Consider the following 19950-nt stretch of genomic DNA (forward strand, 5'->3'; position numbering starts at 1 on the left):
ACTTTAGTCAATGTACTGATTTACAATTGAAACACAGAAACTAAGGCCTTTGTCATGAATATTGATGGCCGTCCTCGCTCTTGACAAAGACCTGCCTCTAATGGGCCGTCAATGTGTAAATGAAGAGACCCAGAACATGAGCTGTCTTTGTTTTTATTTGCATTTTCATTTCAGTCCAGAATATAATTATTAGTCAATATAGCGCACGTGTTTGGACTGTGGGGGAAACCGGCACACAGAGGAAACCCACACCAACACAGGGAGAACATGCAAACTCCACACAGAAACAACAAGTGGCCTTATTGCTGTGAGGCAACAGTGCTAACCACTGAGCCAAGTGGGTATAAGATTGTTCAGTGCCCGTCTCTCCGTCTGACTGTTTCTACTCTAATAGCCACCAAACTAGATCAGGTCATGGAGACCTCGAGTGGAACTGAAGGGCTGGAGGATTGAACACATTACGTGTTGTAATGTGTTAATCCTGTCTAAAGTGATTTTGATAAATTGTTGTTGTGTGTATGTTCAGTTTAAAGGGATTTTCCTTTTTTATTGAAGGTAGACTTTGTGTAGTAAAAATAGAGCAGTCTGAATGCTGTTTATACCAGTTTTGAACTAGTTTGATAAGACGGCTGGGAGTACAAAGAAACAACCTTGGGTTTTTACAACAGGTGGCGTATAATGTGTATATGCATCCAGTGGGTCATGATCCAGCTAAGCCATGGAGCCTGGATAGCTCAGTCGGTAGAGCATCAGACTTTTAATCTGAGGGTCCAGGGTTCAAGTCCCTGTTCGGGCGCATATAACTCTTTTTGTGAATATAAAAAAAGAGTCATATGCGAGTCATATTTTGCTGCTGAGCTATCGCTTGCTCTTGCTAGCACATGTCATTGGGCAGTACGACCAATGCGCAACGCAAGAGCACAACCAAAAGGATGATCGTTGTAGTTTTGGCCGAGTGGTTAAGGCGATGGACTTGAAATCCATTGGGGTCTCCCCGCGCAGGTTCAAATCTACGTGCAATCCATCTGCGTGCAAGATTTCCGTTGTGACCTTCCTTGTTTGTTTGCTACTCCAGTGTTTCTTGGGAAAACGGATGTGCTGGTAGAGAAAAGCAACAAAAATAAAACGGCACAAGTGCTAGCTAACCGTCCAGGGGGGTTAGCTGGCACAAGTGCTAGCTAACCGTCCAGGGGGGTTTCTATTTTTAAAGACATATGACAGGCCGTGGGGGATCAGCAGCTGTCCTGTAGCTCGCCGTGATCGTATAGTGGTTAGTACTCTGCGTTGTGGCCGCAGCAACCCCGGTTCGAATCCGGGGCACGGCAGGTTTTACAAGGTGCTTCTTTGTTAACAAGAGTAACAAGAATTATTTATATTAATTAATAAATCATTCACGTTCCTTCAGTTCAGTCCCTTTATTCATCAGGGGTTGCCACAGCGGAATGAACTGCCAACTTATCTAGCATATGTTTCATAGAAAAGATGCCCTTTCAGCTGCAACCCAGTAAGCTACTGGGAAATATCCATATACTCGTGTGCAAGATTTACTTTACAACCTTCCTTGTTTGTTTGCAACTGCAGTGTTTCTTGGGAAACAGATGTGCTGGTAGGGAAAAGCAACAAAAATAAAACGGCAGAAGTGCTGGCTTACTCACCTGGGGGCCTCGTAGCTCGCCGTGATCGTATAGTGGTTAGTACTCTGCGTTGTGGCCGGTTCGAATCCGGGTCACGGCAGGTTTTTCAAGTTGGCATTGCCATTGATCCCTGTGTTGCTGTCCATAATATCCAGCTTCCTCTAAGGGCAGGCTGTGTTTGCCGTTGAGCTATCGCTTGCTTGACATGTAATTGGGCAGCATGACCAATGCGCCAGGCAAGAGCACAATAGAAAAGCAATCTCTGTAATTGTGGCCGAGTGGTGAAGGCAATAGACTTGAAATTTGCCAATCTGTCATCTAAATTCTTTATTTTCCTCTGTGTTTTTGTTTATTGTACATTTGTTCATCATGTTAGACTAGTCATTAACCCACCTTATAACCTTATTGGCTTGTCTTTGTGTGCCTCACAGAAATGGTCACTGTAACAGTAAAAGATTTTGCTACCAGCTTATTAAGTTTAATAAAACTCCTAAACCAAAAGTAAAATTCCCTTTCTCAATAAATAATCCATGAAAGAGTCTGCTCAGACGAGCGGATGCAGTCATTGTTTTATTTATTTAGTTAAATTAACTATAAGTTGATTCTGAATATTCATAATTAATTATAACTTCTTATTTTTAATCATTAATATTCATAAATTGAGCTAATTTTGCTACATGCTTAACCATGTGCTTAATTGCCATCAACACACACACACACACACACACACACAGCAGAAGCCCCAATGTGACACATTTGAATATTTATTTGAATAGGTACAGAGCCTGTAGTCTATGTCCAACAGGATAGGTATACCATCTATTTTTTTCTTCTTCTGAAACTACATATTTGCAAACAAGGAATGCTGTTGGGGAGGGCGGGATGAGAATAAAACATAATATAGCCATCAAGAGGTTATGCGAAACAAAGACAGCTCTACAGTCAACTAAAATTAAGAAACAAAAGGATGGTAAACCTACAGCGCTTTCAGACCAGTATCTGTACGTGCTTGAGGATGAAGGCACGGCACAGTCTGCCACACACACACACACATACGTACATGTGATGCATGTTGCTCAACACCCAACATGAATATCTACAGGTCAAGACGGACTCAGTATTTGCACTACAAGTAGTTTGAGTAGCGTCCGTCTTTCCAACACATTTTAAATTCTGCAATGTGCCAAACGGTGTTGAATTGCTCGTCTGTTTGGGGCCAAAAAAAGGGTCACAGAAACATTACAGTAGGTTTTTTTTTTTGCTTTAAAAGAAAAGGAGAAAAGCTTACAAAACTAAAACCCACTAAAAGAAATGAACTATACTGCAGTTTAGCACATGCAAAGGATATGTCCGAAACCTCTCATACATAAAACACCTCCCCACATGATCACCGCCGCAGAGTTGGGAGTTTCCCAATAACAGAAATGGGGGCCGGGGGGATGAATCGTCATGAAAGCAAAGCTTTAAGGGTCTCCAAATGTACAATAGCCCAAGTGTGTGCAAAGATACAGTGCACAATGTGTATTAAATGTATTTACACCAGCACTGAGAAATAAAAGCCGAAATGAGGGAAGACGAAAATAAAAAGTGATTGAGCGAACAACAACGACAACAACAACACCGGGACCAAGCACAGAACCCAGCGGCACGCCTCCTCGACGCTCAGTCCAGTGTCATCAACACTAAATAAGGTTAAAACGAAATTAAAGTCATGACATTGTCTTCTTGAGATCACTGATGTCCAGTCTTTCAACTGAAGTGTGTTTACATTTGTTTCCAAATTCGTTTAGCCTCCTCTTTCGGGCTAATCCTCAATTTGCTGCTGAATTTCCCCAGATTAGTCGTCATCTTCCGGTTGATTTCCCCCCCCGTGTCGACTCGCTGCGTTCGTTACATTCAGTCCTGCATTTCAACAGCCAGTCACGTCAGTCAGTCAAGCGCGCATACACACACACCCATCACGTCCACTCGTGCCGTTGGACAGCGGGAGAGGGCTCTGGTCGGCTGGGTCTGTTTTCCAGCACAGCATCATTCACACAGACTTACACACACACACACACACACACACAGGCGACCGCAGGAGTGTGTTCGTGTCTCTTTGTTGGTGAGGATCTCCTTTAGCGTTCTTACCTCAGATTCCTAAATGTTGTCTTCATTATTCCCATTGGTTTGTGTTGAAAAGACACGCTGGGTAGTATTTCGTGAAGTTTTCTTCTCCGAGCGTGTTTGATTCGTATTTATTTATTTCTTTTGAGATGGTCGTGTTTTTAGTTTGTTTTTGAAAAGTAGTAGTAGTCAGCCACTCACTCGCATTCGCTCGCATCCACTCAAAGCCGTCTCAAACGCCGCCGGGACGCTCCCTTCAGAAGGCCAAAGGAACTCCACTCAATTTCTTCTTGGATTAGATGCAGCTGGATCCCATCAGCCAAGCACAACGGATCTAATTTCTCTCACACTCTCTCGCGCTCTCTCTCTCTCTCTCTAATTATTTTTAATGTTGAACAGAGTGCTGCATCACAAACAAAACTCCGGATTTCCCTTCGCGTCTAGAACTGGAACCCTTCTGCTGGCACGTTGGTGGATGAATTGAAGCTGTACGTTCCCCCTTGGATGGCTTCAGGGACCAGGTTGGAGTCCTCATCAATCTGAAACAAAATATTGAATGATTGAATCATAAGACCTTGTTAAAAGTTGCCTTCAATGACTAATCTCCCTAAAGCAGGGGTCACCAATCCTGGTCCTGGAGGGCCGGTGTCCCTGCAGGGTTTAGCTCCAACTTGCCTCAACACACCTGCCTGGATGTTTCAAGTATACCTAGTAAGACCTTGATTAGCTTGTTCAGGTGTGTTTGATTAGGGTTGGAGCTAAAATCTGCAGGACACCGGCCCTCCAGGAACAAGTTTGGTGACCGCTGCCCTAAAGGATCTAAATCACTGAAGAGTAGTACTGGGCGACTACTCAAAATGAATGACTAAACTGTTTATATCCACCTATTTTATGCATATTTTGGAATAAGCAAATAATAAGAACACCAAGATGCAGATAAATGTAGAGAATGCACATAGTAAATCTAATGCGCACAACCGAGTAGGAGAAACGAATCTATAATGAAGAAATTAAGTGCAGATAAACAGTGGAAACACATTTGTCAAACAAACTTTGGCATGAACATTATTAAAAGTGATGTGATTGTTTTAACAGGCGAACATAGGCAGTTTATACAATACAACAGAGAAAACTGTTATTCTGACAGAACTGGTGCACAATGGGAGAGCATTAAATGGACAAACCAGCATTTCGAGCACATTGCAAAACATCTGAAATGTTGTTTTGGTGATTTTAAAATCCCTCAGCCAAAGCTCATCATCAAAGTGGTTCAGTATTATTAAATGCATTATTATTATGCCATGTCTTGAGCATCTGTGCTCCCAAAGAGTACCTCCGAAAGACACTGTGTGTTCATTGTGCTACTCATAGAAAAAAAAAGAAAAAAGGCCCACAGTGGCTTCTCCTATTGCCGAAAGCTACTCCTTGATAATCTTTTGATATTTGGCATCAGTTTAATCAGAAAGTTATGATTATGAGTTATGAATGCAAACACTACAATATTGCATAAAATATTTGCAAATAAATCTGTTTTGCGCACAAATCTACTTTGAATCTTTGAATGGAAACATAGCTATAGACATGCACATCTTGTCAGAAAATCAGTTGTGCGATCAAAAGTAAAATCTCTAAAAGCCAGAGGGCGCTATTGTGCAGAAACTATAAATTCCCATAAAGGCATAGTGCACTGATAAGCCAGAAACAGCCATTAAATGGCAGAACAATAATCTGGGTTTTATTATTGTCTAAATAAATCAACCTCAATTGTGGATGTGACATCGTGCTGCTTGTCAGTGAACGGCTGGATGTTTACTGGAGCCAGCTTGACTGACAAAATGCACATGAAAAATCAGTCAATTTACATCAAACCCTACTGAAGAGGTAGCAAAAAATAAAATGGACATATGCCCAGTCCTGAGAACTTGCGTGTGCTGCAGCATACAAATGGCAAGAAAAAAAACTTACATCGTCAGATGAGAAGAACTGATCGATTATTTCGTAAGCCAGTTTGTAGATGTCCTCGTTCTCATGGTTCTGCAGTTGCTCGATTTTCTCCAAACCTGAAAAGCGAGCAATGGTTAGTCTTCAAAAACAAAGCAAAGGCTTGAGACCTTCAAAATTAAAGCGTTAGTTCACACAAAAATTTCAATTGCGTTTTTAAATGCTCTCCATGTTGTTCCAATCCCCCGAGACAATTTAATATATTTTAGATCAATCCAGAGAGCTCCCTCATCCTCCATAGGGCTGATTTATACTTCTGCGTGGAGTGATCGATGTGACCCACGGCACCTGCCTTGCGCAAATTCATACATTTATTCTTCTGCGCTCGATGTTGATCTGCAATAATACTTCCGAAACGCAATAGGCAGTAGGTTATGTTCCTCTGTCAAGCTTCTTCATGGGTGTTTTGTTTTTTCTGAAAGTTACCTTAAAATGTACAAGTAGCTAAACCTCGGGAACCGGCGGACGTACAACAACTTTAATCATCAAGTCAACACAAAACATCAGGAGCTCCTTGGTTCAATCCTGGAATTTGGTTCATATTCTAGACCAGGGGTCAGCAACCCGCGGCTCTTTAGCGCTGCCCTTGTGGCTCCCTGGAGCTTTTTCGAAAATGTTTGAAAATGGAAATAGATGGGGGAGGCTAATATATTTGTTTTGTTTTAATATGATTTCTCTAAGAGGGAAAACATTGTTAACGTTTTTATATGCTGTAAAAGTGTGTAGAATTAATATTTAATTTCAACATTTCTGTCAACGAAGATTGTCAGCCTGCGACACGTGTTTCTATCAGCATGGCGGGATGCCAGGCAGGTGGCTGTTGTAAACAAACCGGGAGATAATAAAGCATGGAAAACCGTTCACAGATGGTGACTACATAAAGGAGTCATTCATCAACATATTAGAACACCTATTTGCAGATTTCAAAAATAAAACCAAGATAACACAAAAAAATTAAAGATATACCGCTCTCTCCGCTAAGACAGTGAAGGAAAGGGCTATTAAAAAGGCAGGTAACATCACCGATCAGCAAACCAAGGACATTAATTCAGTGCCAGCATACTCAATTGCCTGTGATGTGACCGATATTCAATGTGCTTTTATGCAGGTATGTGAACTCTGATTGGCTGCAAGAAGAAATGATCAAATTAATACCACTGAAAGACCAGAGGCTGTGCTGAAGTGTTTAAATGACAACGGAATAAACACCAACCACCTGATTTCAGTGGCTATTTAATCATGAAGGCTCATTATGTATTTGTAGCCAATTTAGTCATTTTTATAGTAGACTAATATAGTTAATATAGATCCATACAGCATGTGTTTCCTTCATTATAAGGCTTTTATAAGGCTCCAGACGTTTTTTTTTTTGTTTGTTTTTTTGGTCCAATATGGCTCTTTCAACATTTTGGGTTGCCGACCCCTGTTCTAGAGCAGTGGTTCTCAAATGTTTTTCATCAAGTACCACCTCAGAAAAAAATTGTCTCTCCAAGTACCACCAAAATGAGCAGTATTGAAATACAGTAGCATAGTAGGCCTAGTAAAGCAGCTACAACTCTGCACAGTTAAAAAACGTGGCAGATTACCTCAGAAATATAGGCTATATGTCATATATGGCATATTATATACATCATTTTTGATAAATTTTGAAATGTGTATAGCATGTACATTACATATTTCATTCCTCTGCGTACCACTAGAAGGAAGCCTGCGTACCACTAGTGGTACACGTACCACAGTTTGAGAACCACTGTTCTAGACCATTGCTGTCTATGGAGGATATCAGAGCTCCAGGATTTCGTCTAACACATCTTCATTTGCGTTCAGAAAATGAACAAATGTCTTAGGGTTTTCTAATGAACATTATTGATGGCATGTTTGCCCCAAGCCTAAAGTTGAATAGGTTTTCATTTACTCTATTTAAATATTTAATTGTTGTCACACAGATTTTGGTCCAGATTTGTAGGGGTTGGAGTGACTTTAAAGTGAGAAATTAAATAAATGGTTAAAAGTACTCAAACAACACGTGCTATCATCTCCCGAAACATACACACTAGGATTTAGCGTACAAGTAGATACTCGAACACTGATTGCTACTCCACACACAAACACGAGCGTCTGCTCACCTCCACACTCCTCGATGAGGTTGGCCACAGTCTCCGCTTCATCGTCGGCCATCTTGAGAATGTTACTGAGGCCGTCCAGAACCACCTGCACTACCTGAGCATCCTTCACAGTCAGCAGGTTACAGAACGGAGGAATCACCTGCTGCTGGATCAGGTACGCCACCTACAGGATAAGATCACACCGTGTTTAACACTTCAGCTTGTTGGAAATCCTTGAAAATGCCCAAATTGGAACGGAACAAGTTTGAAAAGTGCTTTGATTTTGGATAAAGTGCTTGGAAATGTAATAAAATATGCACACACATATTATTCATCCATTCATTTTCCTTTGACTTGAGTTCCTTTGTTCATCAAGGGTCACCACAGCAGAATGAACCGCCAACTATTCTGACAAATGTTTTACACAGCGAATGCCCTTCGAGCTGCAACCCAGTACTGGGAAACACCCATACCCTACAGCCAATTTAGATCATTCAATTCCCCTATACCACATGTGTTTATGGGGGAAACCGGAGCACCCGGAGGAAACCTACGCCAACACGGGGAGAACATGCAAACTCCACACAGAAATGCACACCGGCTCAGCCAGGACTTGAACCAGCGACCTTGCTTTGAGGCGACAGTACTAACCACTGACCCACCGTGCCACCCACACATATTATGTGAAGAAAAACTTATTTTGGATTCAATTAATTTTTGCCAAGCACTAATTCTAACATAGTAGAATTGAAATAAAACAATAGTAACTAAAATAATGTGATGAAGTATGGATGAATTATAAATATGCAAGTTGACATGTAGGAAGAGTTTGAAAATGCACCCAGAAAGTGCTTATATTCAACATTGGGAAAGGTGCAAGAACCCTGACGCATGCTTGTGCACCTGAACACACACCTGATCCTTTCTGCCACTGATGGTCAGGTTGCTGATGGCCCACGCTGCTTCCTTCTGAGTGCCAAAATCTCCCTGCGAGAGACAACAACATTACATGGAGAGACTCAACAACAGCAGTGCCATGTTCACGGTAACATTAAAATGTGCCAAAAATTCAGCTCAGTTAAAATTCTCATAGTTTAGTGCAGGGGTTCCCAAACGTTTCAGCCCGCGACCCCCAAAAGGACAATGCCAGTGACTCGTGACCCCCAATATTCTCTGAGGTGGTGGTTATAAATACAGAAACCTTGTATGCAATGATGCACACACACACTAATAGACCCAAGTCTATTCTTTGTTTTTTTAATGTATGTCAGTGCTGTAAATGGGCTAGAAAGTTTAACCTGGTGTTATAAAATCAATCTGCTGCATCTGACAGTATTGCTGTGTCTTTAGTATAATGTAATTACCCAAGAAGTCACAATCCAATAGAACTATTAAATATAAGCTACTATAGTAACTATATAGTTTATAGTAACTATAAACGACTATTTTTTTCTCTTCAGTAAGTTATTGATGAAATACAGTAAGTCTTAAGGTTTAATAAAAATTAATTGATTTTTGGAAATCACCAGGCGACCCCCCTTCATTGTCCCGCGACCCCTCGGGGGTTCCCGACCCCCACTTTGAGAACCTCTGGTTTAGTGAAGCAGAAACACCTCAAAGTCTTAACTTTTGCTTCTCTGGGTCCTAAAAATATTAAAGTTTTTATTTTAGGAGTAACAATTACATTCTCTACCCACGTTAAACAGACCGCTCTCCCAAAAATTACATTTCCTCACTAATAACTGATTGATTCCAAATATTTTTCTGTTAAACGCTAAAAAATAGGCTTAAGCTGGAAACCTGCAACCATCGACCTCAGTGATATTTGATTTTTCTACTTTGTGTTCAACTGAGGAAAACCTTGGACGTTTGAATCAAGTAAAGGTAGGGCTGGGCGATTTTTCCCTTTTTTTTTTTTATTCATTCGAATTTACGTTTTAAGACGATTTAATTTTGAATCAAATCGAGAAATCACGATTCTTAAAAAAAATATATATTTAATACATTATAATGGCACCAATGCGCTTTGGTTCACTCTATGAAGCAGGAAGCACACCAGAAGCACTTCTCGGCGATGCACAGCACCACGCAGCGCCATGGATTTTAGAATTCTAAACCGATTTCTATACACACACCGGCGCCACCCAGTCACGATTTACGAAGCAGTTCATATTTCATCCAGCCCACAGAGCGCCATCTGATTAGTTTCATGTTAAATATCATGTCAATGTGCGCGTTTGGTGTGTGATAGTTTAAACTGTCATGTGCGCACCGTGTCGCGGCGCTTCTGGTGTGCGACCTGCTTGACTGCCTGTTAAAGCATGAAGTCATGTAGGATTTTACTTGTTGCATTAGTCTGAGTCACGTCTGTGTGTATTGTCAATATTGTGAACGCTAAAAAAAAATAGGCTTAAGCTGGAAACCTGCAACCATCGACCTCAGTGATATTTGATTTTTCTACTTTGTAATCAAGGGTCACTAAATGATGAGCGAACTTTACACGTATACAAAAGGATCGTTCACCCAAAATGTAAAGCGCTTAGAGTGTCCAGAAAAGCGCTATATATTTAAATATAAGAAATTATTATTAATATTATTAGTTTAGTACTACTAAAGCTGAAGTGTGGGTGGTAAACTTGTTAAAGAGAGCTCGGGTCATCACTCACCTTATCCAGCAGCAGAATGATCATGGGCACCAGATTGGCATCAATGACGGCCTGAACCTGCTGCTGGTTTCCTGCTGTGATGTTGGACAGGAACCACACAGCCTCCTGCAAGAGCACAACATCCAGATTCATTACACATCAGCCTCACATGTCCTAACAACAAGACTGCAGCAACAAGCAAATATTCTGACCTCAGCAAAAGCAGCGCAACACGACAGAAACATTTAAACACCAGCCACTGCACTCCCAATGAAATGCTGAAGGCTTTTGGTCATTTATTAAGGTCTACTTAATAAATATTTAACATTATTAATAGGCTGCTGAGTGACTGATGTTATTGGTTTGAAAATCAAAGCCCGAACCGTGACCCATTGCAAATCGTCTGCAAGTCATTTTAATTTTCAAGACATGAAGTTAACTATCAGCATGGCAATAAATGCCCATAATCAGTAGCTGAGGTGATCTAAGTCATTGAAGTTTATGCTGTTGTTTTAGTGCGACGTTGCAGAATTAAATAATATATATATATATTATTAAATTCTGCAACGTCGCACTAACAACAGCATATTAACATAAATTTTGCACGCTGCTGTTTTAAAAAAAAAAAAATCCGTAATATGGAAAATATACATTTTTGCACGCATCGTATCGTGTGTTGTTACAACACAGTGTCAGAGCTGGTAAAAGCGTGACACTGCACGCAATAGAGCAACTTACACAGGGTTTCGTTTACAACACTTTAATGTAAATTTAGGTTTATTCAATACTTACAGGATTTAGCTTGTAGGGTGGTTTATAAGATATTTATGATCATGCATTTTCACAGCAAAACACAAGAATTAAAGCAAACTAAGCTTTGAAAAAAACAACAACATTACTTACAAAATATACATAAATGTTGTTTAAAAAAGCCCCTGTAAAATCCTGGAGGGACCGGCACAATGTATTAGCATTTAATAATATATTTTTTGGTTTCATATATTGTATAAATATATATGTTTTATTCTGTATAAATTTATTGAAATATATATCTTACACTTACATTAATTCCTGTGCTTTTACCACAAACCGTAATATTAATTATTAGGTAGAGGCTGATATTTTAGAAATTATGGGATGTGTTGAAAAACAATACATTGAGTGTGTTTACTAGCAATTTCTTAGTGGGATGGTTAAAGGGTTAAGAAACTTCTATTATGGCTTTAAATGGACCTTTTCGTGCATCTCAGCAGAACATTTAGTTTTTGGTTAAACATTGAGCACAGTGAACGGGAAAAGTCCCACAAATTACAAACGAAAAACTTTTAGATAGTATTTTCAAGACTTTCAAAAAAGAGAAAGTTAACAGGAGTTTAAAAAAAAAAGTTAAAAAGAGTTAACAAATTTTCAAATGCATGTTCAATTGGGCTGAGGACCAGGACAATGAATGAGTTTGTAAATTAGTGAAGTGTTTTAATAAAGAAAAACTATCTGAACCAAATGAATGACAGTCCTCTGACAGAAACCAACCAACAGTCCATTTTAGAATTTCTTTGGGTTTAAATATAATTTATTCACTGTATTTGTTTTATTTCAGAGACAGATAATGTACGCTTCTGGTGTAATGTCACATAATGCAAAGTCTAGCTTTATAAAATGTTCATGCATTGTTGTTTTAAATCAAAATACTAACAACTTAAGGATTTAAGACATCCTCTAACACGTCATCATCTCGTGAAAAAGGGTTCATTGTTCTTAGTTTGCCAAATGTTATACGGCCCATTCACACGGGGCTTCAGCGTCAACCCTTGCCTGAAGGCGTGTCTGAAGTTGGGGTTAACGCGATCGTCACAGCAGCGTCAGCAGTCAGCAATAGGCCACTGTCTGAGCTGGGGTATTTGCATACAGTGATCTGATTGGCTGACGCTTCCGTCGGTGCTTGAAAAGTTGAGCTAGTCCCAACTTCTGCAGTAAGCAACGCCTCTGAAGTGGCGCTGTCGGATCCACAATGCAGTTCGGCAATGCCTGACGTCACCCATTTAAAGTGAATGGGAAGCGTTGATGCTGACGCCCCGTGTGAATGGGGCGTTACAGATTTGGGAGTGAGATGTGACCTTTGTGTGTGTGTTGTAGTGAGATTCACTTGTTACCTTGTTGATCTTCTCTTTAGGGTGTGTGAGCAGGGCTGGGAAGTGACCCAAAGCATCACAGTTGAGCACCACCTGAGTCTGCTCATCTGTTCCCGTCACAATATTCCCCACCGCTCGCAGCGCTGCCGTCTAAAGCCACAAAACAAAGACTGTGAAGAGACTGGTAACGCATATTCTTGTAGCATTATAATTTATTTTAAAATGGCAGAGAAGTTTTTTTTTTTTTAAAGAGAACGGGACCTTTAATTTTAAAGCCAGTTCACAACAATTATAACTATGAATAGAAAGGTAATGATAAACTTGCATCAACAGTGCAAGAAAAAAATAATAATAATAATAGCCCAAGACACAAAAATAAACATTGATTGTTTCTTTTTTGTTATTAAGTTTTTGCATTCGGCATGAATCCTTCAGATGACCAGCAGATGTCCTCAGTGTGCTGCTGCTAGCCATCTAGAATTAATTTAGCGATCATGTACTCGCAGTAGTGGAATGAAAACTAACTATTTACTCAAGCATTTTCAAAGGAGTAAGCAAAAACTAGCACTGGATACCTGAGGTACTTTTTTATACAGCATGCACGGCTTCTTCCACAATGTCATCTGCAGCTTTAAACTGCATGAGCCCTTTTATATTTCAATGGATTCAGATAGGCTGTCAGAGTGAGATTGATTGAATAAAAAAAATAAAGCAATCCCAAATAATAAGGCTTCTCATCGTCTTTATCATTGAAGTAGCTTGCACTCAAGGATTTTTTTTGAATGATATCTTTAGCTGTAAGGCCTTTGGAGCATGCCCTGCGCAAACTAAAGGCTCATCCATACCTGAACTTTGACCTCCTGGTGGCTCAGTAATGGTACGAGGTATGGCACAATCCCAGAATCGATGACCATCTGGATCTGCTCATTGCCAGCGTCGGTGAGATAGGAGAGCGCCCAGACTGTGTCCACAAGGATCTGCACAGAGCAAAGAGTTAGCATTCACCATCCGCCTCCAGAGAAGAGCATTCGCCATCACAGCAAACTCCAACTTACATTGACATCAGTGTGGTGAATCAGCACACACAGCGCTGGGAGAATCTGCACGGACACAGAGAGACATCATCAGAACACAGAGCAGACATGACGTAAATGAGAGAACGAGTGCATGGTGGGGGATTAAGGCGATGGAAATACTCTAAAATGCTCTTTTGTTTCAGTTTTGGCATTAAAGTCTGCATGAACCGGAAGCAGTGATTGTTTTTTGGTTCATATTTTGATGCAGCTTATAAAGAAATGAAATATCAAATGAGAAAACGGTGGGCGTGGCTTGTTTTTTTTCTACTGCAAGTTGATTGGATGATTTAATTCAGAAAACAGTTTGAGGAAAGTTTACAACCTAACAGACTCCTCCTCCTCACCAATTCAGGTTGTTATAACTGACAGCTGGAGGGGCGTGGTTAAGTAAGCCACGCCCAATGCCTCAGTCTATGCGACTTATCTACACATTAACAGAGGTGGGCAAACTACGGCCCGCTGAACACTTTCATACGCCCGCGAGGGAGTTTTTAAAATGCTTCTTCTGAGAAGGTTTGGTTCAGAATTAGTAAATTAATGATGCAATTACAAGTGAACGCCATGTGATGGCAGTATTGCACGCGGTAGCCAGTAGAATTAGAACACTCTCGGATTTAAAAATGCACTCGACCGTTAATGACCGGACGCGCTTTATGCTTCAGGAGCCTCTTTTGAATGGTTTACTAACAGCCGCGAGGGTTTTGTTTAGCGCGCTGCTGCATCCTGCACGCCTCGAGTTTTAACCGCCTGCTGCGCTTCGCGTTTTTGCTGTAGCAGACTCCAGACTGACACCCTTGCGAAGAGAGGGGACCAGGCTTATTGTTCACATTAACACACTCATAATATCATGACTTGTAATAATGAAGACGAAGACTCTTCCTCCGTTTTGTCTCATAGTTTTATAATGATTGATGTGAGCATATTAACACAAGCTCAAATGATGTGAATTTGGACTCAAGTTATCTAATAATTGCTGGTTAAAAGTGTTAATTTTAGTGAGAATATATTTTCCATGCATACAACCACTTCAAAAAAGGTATTTTATCAAAGATTTGTGGTTTTATCAAGTTTTATGATAATTAATCTGTATATTGTAAAAGCAGTGCAAATTAGATAGTAAATTTGACTGAATAGTAAACTTTAAGAATTATTTTTAATGTGTTAATGTGAGATTTTTTCTATCAGACAATTTCTTTTTTATTCTCCACTGTAAAAAAAAAAAAATTACATTATTATCTTTATTATTATTATTATATAAGAGATTATTTCATTGTTTTACGATGATTATTTTTACTTAATAATATAAAAAAAATCTTTTGTGTTATTGTGACATGTTTCTGTGGCCCTTCACTTGGTTTGCAATACTTGATGTGGCTCTCGGGTCTAAAAAGTTTGCCCACCACTGCATTAACATCTTTAAAACACTTTCTGACTCTGCATCAGTGTTTGCACTCAGTGAACAGTGGTAAACCAATAACCTTCACAGCCAATCACAGTCATTTCTACTAAGCATGCGAGCACAATAACCAATCAGTGCAGTTTAAGTATGAGCTCAAATGTTAGCAGGAAATAAACGTTTTTGCGATTGGTACTTAAGTTGATACTTGACAACACTAAATTATGCCCAAGTTAAATCAACTTGTTAATATTATAAAAGCTCAGCCCGCCACATTTGTTAGACAAGCTGCCCAAACTATAAGTGCTTCAATTTAGGGCTGAACGATATATCAACATAAAAATTGCATCTGCGATTTAGCAAAAGCTGCTAATGTCTTGCACATCATGTGAGGGAATTACAATGATGTGATCAGTGGAAAATTCTCCCCAAAAGACTTAACTTTATAGTTTTAGTGGAGAGTTTGAATTGAGCAAAAACGCCATTATGTGTGGTATTTGCATGTGCTTTCAGCTTTAACTTGAGCAATGTTTACTTTAAAGGGCCGTAGTTCATTGAGAAGTTCTGCAAATATCGATCTAATCGCAGAATTATTTCCGATTTGACGATCGCATGATGATGTTGCATGTGATATTTTGTGTAGTTTGGCAGACAACCATGGCTGTGTGCAGTAAACACAGGCGCCGGAGATTCACAGCTGACTACAGAGCCAGCTTTACTGACAAATGCACAACAAATGTAAGCGCTTTCAACCCTACTTCCATTCCTGTGGCATTTAAAAACAAACATTAAATGCAAAAAATGAAATGAAAGGACATAAGGATTTCCAGCACCATTATGAGCCCTCTAATTAAAACAAACTTGGAGGCTTTGATTTCATTTAAAATGCTGCCATTTCCACCTCTTAAAAATAAGCATCATATTTGTACCTCCTGGATGGTCTCCATGGGCGGGGGAGGGTCCTTGTGGCGGCACAGGTTGACCATGACCCAGGTGACGTTACGGAGGAAGGTGATGGGTATGGAGGGGCTGATGAAGGATAGGAGTGGTTTGACCACACCCAGACTGATGACGTAATCTCTGCACTGAGGACCATCACCTGCAGAACAGCACAGTACTCTCATTCATCAACATCAGTGTTATAACTGTACATGACAAGCTTCCAGCAACAGGCAATTTGTCAGTCCTAACTAAACATGACAGAAGATTTAAACACCAGTCACTGCACTGCCAACCAAATGGTAAGGTTTATAATCGAACAAGTATTTAACATTAGAATAGTACAGGGGCTGATTAACTAATCTTGTTGGTTTGCACTCAGTTCTGACTTTCATTTTCAAACAGTCTGCTAGTTATTTAATCTTCAAGATCTGAGGTGAACTAGAAGCTGCTGTTTTCAGTAGTTTGGCAATAAACGTTACGTTAAATGTATTTAAACTCAGATTGGGGCATTTAACACTGAATAAGACATATAATCAGTACCTGAGCTGATCAGTATCATGGCAGTTTATGCTGTTGTTTTGCGAAAATAGAAATTTTACACGTCGCTGTTGCAGCGGGTTAGGACAAAATTTAGTTTAATATGAAAAAGATACCCTATAAAATCGCATGTAGTGAGGACACATTATGCCTCAACCCACCAGCCTCTGATCCAGCAGGGTTTATGCAGGTTTCATAAAGTTAAAGACTTAAATTCACTTTAAGACTATATTTAGGACTAAATGCGAAGAATATTTTACTAATGACCAGGTTGGCCGAGTGCAAAAGATCTTAACTTGCTCCATCGCAAAAAAAAAAAAAAAAAAAAACTAAACTCTAATTTAGTTATTTCTTAGATTTCTCTCTCATAAACTCTAATTGTATACATGCACTTAAGGAAGATAACTAAACTATACTGGTAAAGTTAATCAAAATAACTCTTGCGTTAAAATATGTATTTCAAGCGATTGTTGACCAGATTGGGTAGCTTTGCATGGACAGAGGAAAATTAAGACCCGTTTGAAATGATTTAAGACCCACAACACAAAATCTCCTTTAATTTTAAAATTACGTTATTGAATGGAGATTTTAGGATTCAAGTGTTCACTTACCGATGATGTTTCCTAACGCCCAAACCGCCTGCTCACAGACGTTCTGATGTGGAGAATGCAGCAGCCGCAGGAACAGGGGAACCGCATCTGCGATAATAAAACACTTTCATTACCTAACGTGCAAATCTTTTTACAAACAATCATCGTTCGAAACGCTGTTTTTAACCTCAGGTAAAGATACTTTTCACACCTGTAACACCCAGGGTTTAGGAATGTATGGTGTGAAATGTCTGTTAATGAATAACTATCCTTAGACGAGAATAGGTGTCATTCAATAGTTTTAGGACAACTTAAAGGTTTTGATCTGCTTAAATTGTTGACTTAAGCCTGGTTTATACTTCTGCGTCAAGTGACCGGCGCAACTCACGGCGCAGGCAACGCGCGTGGCTGTGCATTTATACTTCTGCGCGCTGTCTCCGTTGGTCTGCATTAACACTTCCGAAACGCTAGTGGGCAGTGAGGTGTAAATGTTCCTCTGTGTCGAGTTTCTTCGCTTCTGTTTTGCTATTCTGAACACTTCCTGGATGTACAAGTGACTCAAACTCGCTCATTTTGAGGCAGGAACCGGCGGACGTGCAACAACTTTAACCATGAGGTAAACACAGAACAAAACTTTCCATCCGGAGCTCCTTCACGGGACTCCACACTTGTAAACAATCGCTCGCGCCATTCGCGCGGCTCTCGGTCCCGCCCAGACTCGTCGGCGCTAGCAAGCCGACCAATCACAGAGCTTGCGCTACGAGTTGTTGCGACGTGTAGTTAGAATTTTTGAGAGGTGCACGTCAGTGTTGGCGACGGCCACGGCGATGGGCTATGCGTCAGCGCCGTAGCATACGCCGGTGTTTGACGCAGAAGTATAAATCAGCCTTTAAACTATTAACTGTGTGAGAGAGAGAGAGAGAGAGAGAGAGAACTGAGTTTATTGCCATTTCAGTTCCTTTAGTAGTATCTGAATGCAGCCTTGATGATGCAAGCTGAGATTGCATCACTCAGCGATGCAATGTCAGACTCAATGCACTCAATGGAGCGAGTGACGTCACTGTGATAGGTGGGGTTAGGTGAGCGTATTAAAAAGCATTGGATGCAGCTCAGATTGCACTGCACCGAGTCTGCAGCCAGACCCCTCTCGCTTCTTTGGCTGTCATGGCAAAAAAAAAACAGATCAAATTTACCACATTTATAAATACCACTTTTCTATATTTATAAAAAAATATTCTAACAATTAAAAAAGTCAAACTATTAACTGTAAAAATTGATTATAACTATTCAACTATTTGAACTGTTCACCCCTGGTATAGTATGAGCAGTGTCAGGAATGTGATGAGAACATTCCACCACAGATAACCCAGGACTCAGTTTATACAGAGTTTAGATGACTCAGAGTTAAAAATTTCACATGTAAAAGTCCTAACAAACGAAAGTCTTGAACAAACAGTGGCTGAGATGAACTTACTAGATTGTACCACGGCCTGCGTCTGCTCAGACGTCCCGGACGCGATGTTGGTCAGAGCCCAGGCTGCCTCAAACTGCAGAGACGGGCTGCAGAACAGAAACACCAGATCAATACAGATGCAAACCAAACAGAGTCTCATATGATCACATGACACAGGTCTTACTTGTCATCTCTGTCCAGGCAGTGGACCAGGATGGGCAGAATGCCAGACTTGATCAGGTCATCTATGGGAGGGTTGCGGTCACTCGACAGTAGCTTCCTGCAAGTGGCAACAGACAAGATTTACACATGCAAAAAAATCTCTTTCGTTATCACCTGAACCCCTGTGAACAAAGCCAGGACTCCCTTTTATCTCCTTTACACAACAACCTCAAAAAATTATGCAAATCACAGTCCGCCTCTTACAGGTAAGTGGCCTTGACAAACCACCTGCAGAAAACACTCATCTCTGACACTTGCACCAGACACTGTTACAAATTTCCCAATACACCTAAAAAAAATCTCTATATCTGTGCATTTATGAAGTGTGCCTCACACATGCGAGTGGCCTTGACAAACCACCTGTAAAAACCCATTTAAAAAATAAATAAAAAAAACTTCCCTTCTAACTCTAGCACTTTAATCTCGGAGCACTAGGGTGGCACAGTTCTGGAATTCGCTACTAATCGATACTGCAGTTTTAAAAACATCTCCCACTAACATTTGAGCGCTGTTGAGCGTGTTCTTGAACACTGTTGATTTACCACGGTGTTCATGTGCTCAATAGAAATGACTGTGATTGGCCGTGAATGTCATCAGTTTACCGAACTCACCGCTGTTTACCAAGTGTAACCACAGATACAGGGACACTGGAGTGTTTCAAAGTCCCATCAATCCGCTGGTTCTTTTATAAGCTGTCATATGAATGATCTGCTGATGAATCGTGGCTTTAAACTGCTCCAGTGTCCGTTATGGTGTTTACACTCTGTAAACAGCAGTGAGTTTGGTATCCCGATTACATTCACGGACAATTACAGTCATTTCTGTTGAGCACGTTAACCCAATAGCAAATCGGCTGTGTTTTCTAACGTGCTCAAATGTTCTTGGGAAATGGACCTTTTTAAAAAATCAGCATCGATTGGTACCAAATTCCAGTATCGTGACAACACAGAGCACTTACAGTATAGCTGTATAATCAGCCTTTCTTGTGTGTATTGCAATTGTTAGTCGCTTACAAATGTAAATGTTTAGTGCAATAAAGGCTACATGTCCCACTAAACGGCCCATTGCACAATCTCCAGCAAACAAACTAAGCCAAATGAAAGGTAGCTCTTAC

General features: G+C 40.3%; 1 protein-coding gene and 1 non-coding gene across 5 annotated transcripts in view; one reads left to right on the plus strand and one right to left on the minus strand.

Moving 5' to 3' along the window:
• The window catches only part of kpna4 (karyopherin alpha 4 (importin alpha 3)), a 408827-nt gene that overhangs the window by 380490 nt on the left and 8387 nt on the right, over window positions 1-19950 (minus strand). Inside the window, exons 6-17 of one of the 4 annotated variants that reach the window (XM_073922760.1) lie at window positions 18799-18894; window positions 18057-18721; window positions 17183-17509; window positions 16022-16191; window positions 13676-13720; window positions 13466-13597; window positions 12642-12770; window positions 10513-10617; window positions 8762-8833; window positions 7868-8030; window positions 5706-5800; window positions 2381-4279 (exon numbers count right to left, since the gene is read on the minus strand). In XM_073922760.1, the coding sequence (XP_073778861.1) occupies window positions 4181-4279; window positions 5706-5800; window positions 7868-8030; window positions 8762-8833; window positions 10513-10617; window positions 12642-12770; window positions 13466-13597; window positions 13676-13720; window positions 16022-16078 (897 nt within the window). In that variant the 5' untranslated portion in view covers window positions 16079-16191; window positions 17183-17509; window positions 18057-18721; window positions 18799-18894 and the 3' untranslated portion in view covers window positions 2381-4180. 4 annotated transcript variants of the gene reach the window in all.
• trnak-uuu (transfer RNA lysine (anticodon UUU)) lies at window positions 724-796 on the plus strand. The gene has a single exon. It is a non-coding gene; the product is annotated as a tRNA-Lys (tRNA).

Source organism: Danio rerio, chromosome 15 (assembly GCF_049306965.1).
Source record: "Danio rerio strain Tuebingen ecotype United States chromosome 15, GRCz12tu, whole genome shotgun sequence".
Lineage (NCBI taxonomy): Eukaryota > Metazoa > Chordata > Actinopteri > Cypriniformes > Danionidae > Danio > Danio rerio.